The sequence below is a fragment of the Cervus canadensis genome, chromosome 21, assembly GCF_019320065.1.
Source record: "Cervus canadensis isolate Bull #8, Minnesota chromosome 21, ASM1932006v1, whole genome shotgun sequence".
In the NCBI taxonomy this organism is placed as follows: Eukaryota; Metazoa; Chordata; class Mammalia; order Artiodactyla; family Cervidae; genus Cervus; species Cervus canadensis.
In genome coordinates this window covers 17,813,507-17,823,865 of record NC_057406.1, presented here as the reverse complement: position 1 = coordinate 17,823,865, position 10,359 = coordinate 17,813,507, and the positions used below count along the sequence as shown (strand labels likewise).

The 10,359-nt window shown below is 39.3% G+C and overlaps 1 protein-coding gene across 1 annotated transcript; it reads right to left on the bottom strand.

The window, feature by feature from the left end:
- Positions 1–652: 652 nt before the first annotated feature.
- On the bottom strand, positions 653–10,359 carry C3AR1 (complement C3a receptor 1). Its single transcript, XM_043441285.1, has 2 exons — positions 10,165–10,359; positions 653–4,063 (listed from the first exon to the last, which is right to left on the bottom strand). The coding sequence occupies exon 2, from the start codon at positions 4,050–4,052 to the stop codon at positions 2,598–2,600; it is 1,455 nt and encodes a 484-aa protein (XP_043297220.1). The 5' UTR covers positions 4,053–4,063; positions 10,165–10,359; the 3' UTR covers positions 653–2,597.

The following is a 10,359-nucleotide window of genomic DNA, read 5'->3' as shown; positions in this document are numbered from 1 at the left end:
GTTTTCTAGTGCCCCTCCCCCTCGCTCCCCCACAGGATCGAACCCTGATGTTTTTGGTAATACTGATAAGAAAGGAAGATTAAAAGCATGGCTCTAGCATTTTTCTTTTAATGCTGTTAATTATTGCAAAATATTATTGGGAGAGGCAGCCCATCCCGCCTTGCAGCTTGATGTGTGAGCTAAACTGCCTTGCTTGCATTCTGGGGTATTTTAAAGATTAAAAATACTACAATTTGAGAAGGACTTGGCTCCCCCTCTGGGACTTCAGGCAAAGCTGACAGGTACACACCAGAGTTTTACATTGAAAATGAGAGGATTTGAATTGTAGGGATTTCTTTAGAATACATTTCCAAGGGAAACAACTCTCAAAAGGAGCCCAGAAATGTCAACTATTGAACAGGTATGCCAACTTGGGATAATTATGCCAAGATCATTCACCCTGGTATCCTGTACACTAGCCCTCAGAGTTTGAGACTTCTATCCAGGGTCCCATGAGAATGTTGGGGTTTCCAGGAACCTAGCTAATCGTCATTACAGCAAGCCTACAGCTACCCACTATGAGTTTTATTTGCTGTATGTTTAGAGATTATAATATATCCTGAGTGTCAAACAATTAAAAGGATCCATGAATCTCTGAGCCTTGCAAGGAACCGTGGAGAAAGAAAGCATTTATTCACATCAAATATATGAGCAGATTAAATTGGAAAGTAGCATGACAAATCTCATCATCTTGGATATCATTACTGCACAAGTGAGAGCATTCCTAATGATTTGAAAATTTTCCACATAGCACTTTATAACTCATTTGTAGTCTAGACCCTCCCCTCCACCACTTAACAAGGAACAGTGCTTTGCAAGTTGTTTTACATCTGTGCTTTACATCTCATTTTCTATGTTTCAGGTTAAATCCCTGGACTCAGATGAGGCTAAAATTATAGTATAAACAAACCTGAAAATATAGATAATTAATATCCATACATAAAACTTCATATACAGAAAAAAAATGAGAAGGTGATGGGGTTGGAGAATGCTTTTTTAAAAATGAAAGAAGTATGATTGGAATGGATCAACAAAGTAGAAGAAAATGTGTGCTTGTGAACAAATTAAAGGATGATGGTTGTGAATATTGGGATGCTGCATAAACACAAAATATGAAGGTGTTTAGAAAAAATTCTTCCTCTTCCAAAATAAAAAGTAATTTATTGTGTACAAAAACTGGCATCATAAGGTCATGACTTAGAAATATCATGGCAAATTTCAGAAGGAACATCTCAGATTGTGGTTTCAAGGGTTATCTCTGGGTAGTGGGAGTGGGAGGAAGGAGAAGCTGGCCAGAGTGGGGCAAGAAACCTCTTAGATTTCATCTTAAGCATTGGTTTCTCTTTAAAAAACTGTGCATGTATTACATTGGTAAAGATAAAGATTAAAAAAACCCCAGATACATCTGATAATTTTGGTGTGAAAAATACAAACCTACAATCATGTTTTTAGGAGTTGGATGGGTAACAAGCCCAGAGGGTACTCAGCTATTTTGCAGTGAATTCAGGAATAGTTCCCTCATCTTCTACTCTTTCTCCTTTTGTTTGAAATAAGTTTCTTGGGGAGTAGTGAGAGCAAGTGAGTCATCTGTGTGTTAGGAAAGTATCGGTTATTAGAGGCAAAAAGCCTAGAAGAAGATTTTGAGGCAGGAGAGAAGTAAGGGAATTAAGGAGCTTAAGAAAAGGAATGAAAGATAGATGATTCTATCAATAAGCAGTTAGAGCAAACAAACAGAGGAGCCATCTGCCCAAACTGTGACATATACAATTCCATGAGAAAGTTCTTAGGTGCCCTAAGTAGTCTTTACACAATAGATGCTTATTTAGCTGTAACGAAGGCAACTCAGAATTCCTGTGTCCTGTATCCAGAAATATTCCAAGTAGCAGGCATCTGGCATTGTACTTGCTCCCAGCTCAGTCTCATAACTCCTTGTTTGTTTGTTTTTCACCAACTTTATTCAAAAACAGTCCTTTTAGAGCTGTTCCTTGTTTTTAGACTTTTTCTTTTTGCCAACCCCCTTTTTTTTTCCATTTAAAACCATCACCACTGCCATCACCCCAACAAAGCCATTGAGTAAAAGATCATCTTTCACTCAGGGAGCACTAGAAGAAATGGTTTGAAATTGAATCTGGAAGGAAACTTATAAAATATTTGACAATGGAAACATTATTATTCTTTTTTGAAACATCATTTTTAAGCAGACTGCATTCTCATTTATCTCACGTGCCTTTTTTGAGGATTGAAATAGACTATCTTTACAGTGATTCCCAAGTTTAGCATTCATCAGAAACAAGAGAGCTTGTGCAAACACTCTTGGGACCCTACCCCCAGAAATTCAAATTCAGCCAGCCTGCAGGGGGAGGGGCTGGAGAATTTGTACTTCTGACAACTTTCCAGGTGATGCTCATGCCACTAGTCTGGGACCACACTTTGAGAACCTCCAGACGGATTCTTTGACGGTCTCTGCAAGAACCTCCCTGCTCCCCATCTCTCCTGTCTTTTAAGAAACATGTTGCATTTGCCTAAGAACCTCTACTTAGGTCAGTGGCTCCATGTTTTCATACAACTGTACTGATACTGTTTCTTTCAAAAGAGGTTTTGTTTTGGGGGCAGCTGGTAGAGTGTGTCATGTCCTCACTGAAAGCTGCCTCAAGAATTCCCTGCATGGACTGTCTTGCTTTTCTCCTAAAGTCCTTTCCCAGGAGAGCATAGAGGAATGGATTGAAGCAACTATTGGCAGATGCTAGAGCAAGAGACACATGATCCCAGGACAACAGAGATTCCCCAAAGGGAGCATCTGGGTCAGTAAACAATAAGAGGACTCCAATAATGTGGTAAGGAGCCCAGCAGACAAGGAAGACAACCACTACCACCATAGCGACTCTCAAGAGTTTGCTTCGAGACTTGGTGAAGCGGCTCCGACGCATTTTGAAGATAATGAGGCTATAACAGGCCACCATGATGATAAAGGGCAACAGGAAACCCACCACTAGCCTACTGATGGTTATGGCTACCTGGGGTGTTGGCACTTGATGATCATATGCAAATTGGCCAAAGTAATCATCCTGGAAATATTGTGATAGCTCATATATGTATAAGGAATCACTGGAGGCATTAGGGAAAATCTCAAAATCATCAGGGAGAAAAGAATCCGAGTTCTCCAGGGGGTGAGTCCTGTGGTCTTCAATGGGAAAGTCACTGGAGAGTGTAGCTGAGACTTCATCAGCAGACTGAAATAGATCATTATGTAGTTGTTGAACAGATAATCTAGTTGAATCAGTAGGGAGTGAATCTCTAGAAGTTCTTTGAAATTTTTGGGAATGGAAACCAGTGGTGGCTGCCCAAGGCTGATCCTTGGTTTGTGGAGAGAAGGAATCTAACCTGTCATCCATTTCTCCAGGCGGATCAGCAGTGGAGTTGTCAAAAGACCCGTTTTCCAGTAGATCAAAGGTGAAGTCTAGATAATCTAATGAGCCATGGTGACCAAAGTTGTAGCCACACATACTCTGGTTGTCTATAGTGAACGTCTGCCGGTATACAAATGCAGGTATGCACATCACCAAAGCCACCATCCAGATACAACCACAGATAGTGCAGGCTGTTCCCACGTTGCGATGATTCTGGCACCAGATTGGCCTGAGTACCAACAGACAGCGGTCCAGACTAATGGCAGTCAGCAAGAAGACACTGGCAAACATGTTGAGGATGATGATGGAGGGGATGAGCTTGCATAGGAACCAGCCATAGGGCCAGTGTCCTTGGAGAACCAAGTGGACCAGGGAGAAGGGCAGGGAGAGGCAGCAGATGAAGTCAGCCAAGGTGAGATGGAGAAACCAAACTGTGTTCACTGTTCGTTGCATCTTTAGGCCAGCCACCCACAGCACCAGCCCGTTGCCTGGCAACCCCAGTAGGAAAGTGATGCTGAGGATGACTATGGAGAGAATTACGTGGGGTTTATCCCAGGGCTGTGAGTGTAGGTCAGTTGAATTGGTCTCAGCAGAGAAAGACTCCATTGCTAAAACTTCTGTAAAAATATAAACAAAAATATTAAAACTAAAAAAAATGCATATTCATAGAATTCTAACTTAAAGAGGTAGAGCCACAAAGACCCTAACACTGGTTTATTTTATATTCCTTAACTTCACATTGGATTACTCAAAAACATACTCTGAAAGACAATTTAAAATCCACTGTACTGCAGAACAGACTTTTGGACTCTGTGGGAGAAGGCGAGGGTGGGATGTTTCGAGAGAACAGCATCGAAACATGTATATTATCTATGGTGAAACAGATCACCAGCCCAGGTTGGATGCATGAGACAAGCGCTCGGGCCTGGTGCACTGGGAAGACCCAGAGGGATCGGGTAGAGAGGGAGGTGGGAGGGGGGATCAGGATGGGGAATCCATGTAAATCCATGGCTGATTCATGTCAATGTATGACAAAAACCACTACAATATTGTAAAGTAATTAGACTCCAACTAATAAAAATAAATGAAAAAAATAAAAAATAAAATAAAATCTACTGTACTGACATAGAGAACAGACTGTGGTTGCCAAGGGAAAGGGGAGTATTGGGAGTTTGGGATTAGCAGATGCAAACTAGTATATACAGGAAGGGTAAACAACAAGGTCCTACTGTAAAGCACACAGAACTGTATCCAATATCCTGTGATAAACTATAATGCAACAGAATATGAAAAAGAAAATGTAAGTGTATAACTGAGTCACTTTGCTTTACAGCAGAAATTAACACAACACGGTAAATCAACTATGTGTTGTGCTAAGTCGCTTCCGTTGTGCCTGACCCTTTGCGCCCCTATGGACTGTTAGCCCACCAGGCATTGTCTGTCCATGGGATTCTCCATTGAAGAATACTGGAGTTGTCATGTACTCCAGATCGTCATGCCCTCCTCCCGGGAATCTTCCCGACCCAGGAATCAAACCCATGTCCTTAAGTCTTCTGCATAGGCAGGTGGGTTCTTTACCACTAGCGCCACCTGGGAAGCCCTTGATTTCCTTACCACCCATCATTGCTTTCTTATTTGTTTTTTATGAACATACCTTGGGTAAAATAGCTTGATTATTACAGAAACAGAAATCATTCATGAAGAAAATTAGAAAACATAAACAAGCAAAAATAAGAAAATAAAAATATTATATACCACTAGTCAGTGATTACTCTTAAATATCTTTTAAAAAATATTTTTATTTATTTGGCTATGTCAGGTCTTAGTTGCATGTGGGATCTTTAGTTGCAGCATGTGGGATCTAGTTCCCTGACCAGGAATTGAACCCGGGCCCCTGAATTGGGAGGGCAAAGTCTTATCCACTGGACCACCAGGGAATTCCCACATTTTAGCATCTTAATTTACATTTTTCTGGATCTTTATTCACATTCATATGTGTGTACTATATGTATGTATATTTTTTATTAAGAAAAAATTAATGAAATTAGATTATACTGTGTATACTGGTATTTAAATTGTTTTAATTGTGGTGAAATACAGCGGCTCAGTTGGTAAAGAATCCATCTGCAATGCAGGGTATGTGAATTTGATCACTGGGTCAGGAAGGTTCCCCTGGAGAAGGGAATGGCAACCCACTCTAGTATTCTTGCCTGGAAAATCCCATGGACAGAGGAGCTTGGAGGGCTACAGTTGGGTTACAGTGAGCCAGACATGACTGAGCAACTAAACCACCACCACCACATGTAACAAAATTTACCATCTTAACCATTTTTAAGGGTACAGCTCCGTCGTGTTGGGTTTTTTACGTTATTGTCCAGTCAATTTCTAGAACTTTCTCATCTTGTAAAGCTGAAATTCTCTATCTTTTAAAAAACAGCTCCTCACTTCCCTTTCCCCGAAGTCCATGGCAATCACCAGACTACTTTTGGTTTCTGTGCGTTTGACTACTGTTAGTTGTTCAGTCGCTCAGTCCTGTACAACTCTTTGCCAACCCCATGGACTACAGCACACCAGGCTTCCCTGTCCTTCACCATCTCCAGAGCCTGCTCAAACTCATGTCCATCGAGTTGGTAATGCCATCCAACCTTCTCATCCCCTGTCATCCCCTTCTCCTCTTGCCTTCAATTTTTCGCAGCATCAGAGTCCAGCGGATCGGCTCCTTGCATCAGGTGGCCAAAGTATTGGAGCTTCAGCTTCAGCACCAGTCCTTCCAATGAATATACAGGATTGATTTCCTTTAGGATTGACTGGTCTGATCTCCTTGCAGTCCAAGGGATTCTCAAGAGTCTTCTCCAACACTGCAGTTCAAAAGCATCAATTCTTTGATGCTCAGCTTTCTTTATGGTCCAACTTTCACATCCATACATGACTACTGGAAAAACCATAGTTTTGACTACATGGACCTTTGTTGGCAAAGTAATGTCTCTGCTTTTTAATATGCTGTCTAGGTTGGTCATAGCAAGAGTCTTTTAATTTCATGGCTGCAGTCACTGTCTGAAGTGATTCTGGAACCCAAGAAAATAAAGTCTGTCACTGTTTCCATTATTTGCCCATCTATTTGCCGAGAAGTGATGGAACCGGATGCCATAATCTTCATTTTTTTGAATGTTGAGTTTTAAGCCAGCTTTTTCACTCTCCTCTTTCACTTTCATTAGAGGTGCTTTAGTTCTTCTTTGTTTTCTGCCATAAAGATGATATCATCTTCATATGTGGGGTTATTGATATTTCTCCCAGCAATTCTGATTCCAGCTTGTGCTTCACCCAACCTGGCTTTTTGCATAATGTACTCTGCATATAAGTTAGATAAGCAGGGTGACAGTATACAGCCTTGACGCACTCCGCTCCCAATTTGGAACCAGGCTGTTGTTCCATAACCAGTTCTAACTGCTGCTTCTTGACCTGCATACAGGAGGCAGGTAATGTGGTCTGTTAGTCCCATCTCTTGAAGAATTTTCCAGTTTCTTGTGATCCATACAGTCATAGGCTTTGTCGTAGTCAATAAAGCAGAAGTAGATGTTTTTCTGGAATTCTCTTACTTTTTCTACGATCTAACAGATGTTGGCAGTTTGATCTCTGGTTCCTCTGCCTTTTCTAAATCCAGCTTGAACATCTGGAAGTTCTCGGTTCACATACTGTTGAAGCCTAGCTTGAAGAATTTTGAGCATTACCTCGCAAGCATGTGAAATGAGTGCAATTGTGCTGTAGCCTGAACATTCTTTGGCATTGCCCTTGTTTGAAACTGGAATGAAAACTGACCTTTTCTAGTCCTGTGGCGACTGCTGAGTTTTCCGTTTACTGGCATATTGAGTGCAGCACTTTAACAGCATCATCTTTTAGGATTGATTGCTCTAGATCCCTTGTATAGATGGAATCCTAAAGCATTTGTCTTTTTGTGATTGGCTTATTTCACTTGACAAAATGTCCTCAAGGTTCATCCATGTTGTAGCGTGTGTCAAAATTCTCTCCCTTTTTAAGACAATAATATTCCACTGTATGTGTGTACCACATTTTGTTTATCCATTCATCGTTGATGGACATTGGAGTTGCTTCCACATTTTAGCTATTGTGGATGCTGTTCCTATAAACATGGATGTAAATGCATATTGTTTTGTATAAACTGCTTTCTTTGATCACTTTTATCATTTAGCAGTCTCCATATTTACAGTTAGACTTACCTTGATGAATATTCAGACTTTATCCATTTTTTCCCACTATCCCCAAAATATCCCTTATAGCTGATTTGTCAACAATTGTGTCAGTTAAGGATCACACTTTGCATCAGGATATTTCTTAAGTTTTTAAATTTAGCAGCTTTTCTTTTTCAAGGATACTGGCTTGTTTTGGGGTCTGTTGTTCTCACCAGTCACTTCTTAACCCTTTGTAATTAGTCTTCTATCCCATCACTCTGCTAAAACTACCTCTAGAGAACAAATGGAAACATCTTTTTCTCTGTCTTTATCCTCCACAATATCCCTATTACTTTACACTGGCTTCTTATCAATCTTTTTCTCTTGGCTTCTGTGACATAACCCTTCCCTAGCTTTCTTTTCTTTTTTTTTTTGGCTGTGCTGGGTCTTTGCTGAATCACGTGGGCTCTCTGGTTGTGGCTCATGGGCTTAGCTGCCCTGTGGCATGTGGGATTTTAGTTTCATGACCAGGGATTAAACTCACCTACCCTGCATTGGAAGGCAGATTCTTAACCACTGGACTGCCAGGGAAATTCCTATAATTTTTAACATTCCCATAAACATACCCTACTTTATAGCTTTCCTGAACAACTCACTATTCCAAGTCAATGCCATTTTCTATTCCTTGGCGACTGCTGTTTACTTCTGTCTGGAATGATATTCTCTACCTTAACCTCCTCTTTCCTCCATTCTTAATCCCTGTCTGTTGAAATCCTAGTCATTCTTCAAGATCAAGCTCAAATATATTTCCCTTGAAGCCTCTCTTATAATCCCAATCATAACTTAGTTCTTCAGCCTCCTAAATTTTGTGTGTGTATGGTGGGGTTTGAACCTCTGTGCAATGGTACATTTTGTTCTGCATTACAATTATTTTCATGGCTGTCTTGTCTATTATTCTAGCCTTAAGTTTCAGAATGGTAAAAAAAAAAAAAATCTTATTTCTAAATGCTTGCTCCACAGAATTTAGCACAATGCTTTGTAAGATGTAAGGATTAAAGATTACTTGAATGGATGGATGCTCATACTTGGGGTTTATTTTCTTTTTCTATTAAATTAAAAATTTTAATTCTTATTCAGTTAATCCAGTAAGGATGCTATCTCTTCTAACTTCCTTTTTTTGGTTTTCCAGTTCCCAATTCTTACCAGCTATAGCAGCATTTTATGTTTCCTTTGGTAGAAGCCCAGAATACCATATGACTTGTTTTGCTGAGTTGACTAATGCTATCATAGGGATTAGCAGAAGTTAAAATAACTAAGAAAACAAAATAACAAAAAAGAAGAAGTGCTTCTTATTCTCTATTCTGTAGCCTTGCTTATTCTAATATTCAAGTCCTGTGAGGTTCACTTCTTTGCTGTTGTGCATGGCAGCTACCTTGATCACCTGTCCTACACACATATTCATGCATCAATTCATAAAATGTAGAGAGATGGAAAGAGTCATAAAATTTAGAGGTTGAAAAGAAAGTTAGCAATTATTTCTTCTTGCTTCTATTTTTTATTTTGTAGTTTTGGACACTGAAACTTAACAAATTAGGCGACTTTTACATAGTCACAACTAGGAGTATTCTCAAATCCTAGGTCCAATGACTATCAGGCCAAAACTCTTTTTACTATAAATAATCATGTAACAGAAAAGCCTTTGGTATTGCTAATAGAGAAAGGCATCAAGAGCAGCACAATAATAAAGCATAATAAGGGAGTAATAAAGATTGAAAAGAGAAAAATTCCAATGCAAAGAAACTGAATGATCTGGCATGAGCTATACTTTAAATATCACTTTTTAAAAGAAAATGTATCTGAATCAGAATCTTAAAAATCTTTCAGTTCAAGGAAACTTTTTATATTTCTTCAAGTGTTTGGTTGACAAGTACCTTTCTTTCTCTATTTTTTTAAGTTTTCAATACTGAATTGGTTTTGGTTGAAAAGTAACTCTCTCTATATATATATTTAAAATTTTCAATACTGAATTGGCCAATCTGAATGAAAAAGATAAGTAAAATCCTGAAACTAAAATTCAGCTATAATAGGGAAAGAAAAGTAGATACCAGAATCAAATACTAATGACAGGGTGACAGAATCAGTAGCAATAAAGAATGTGGAAAAAAATAAAAGAGAAAAAGAGCTAAATAAAATTGAAAAACATATATATTAAGAAAAATAGATAATCACTGATTTGGAAAATGAAACTCTTGGGAAAAGCTGGAATCAAAGATCAGAAGGAGAAACAGCCAGTTTAAGAGAGGGGAAAATGATGTAAAAATTCAATATTAGTTCCAGAATGAAATGTAAACAGCAAAGATAAATAGAATGTGGAATGGTTAGAAAAAGAAAAAGGTGGACATGGGAATAAAGCAACAAAAATAACAGTTGGGGAAGGAAGGGGAAATAGAAAATAATGACCTTCAAATCATTAGCTACAATGAAGAGAAGAAGCTGGGCATAAGTCATCAGGTGCATCTAGATTTCCTTACCAAAAACCCGGGATAATAGCTGAAAGCTTCTGCATGGGTCTGGAGGTCCCCACTTGTCCCGTCTGGTCCCCGTGCTGGACCACAGTCAAGTCCTGAGGTATGGTTAGGAACTTTGATGAGCGCCTCCTCTTTCCTCTCTCTTTCTTTCTGATGATAAACCAAACCCAACACTTTCCACTACCATCTGACTCCACA

What these genes read in the sequence shown, in the direction of transcription:
- C3AR1 (XM_043441285.1), bottom strand. Translation starts at nt 4,052, where the DNA reads ATGGAGTCTTTCTCTGCTGAGACCAATTCAACTGACCTACACTCACAG.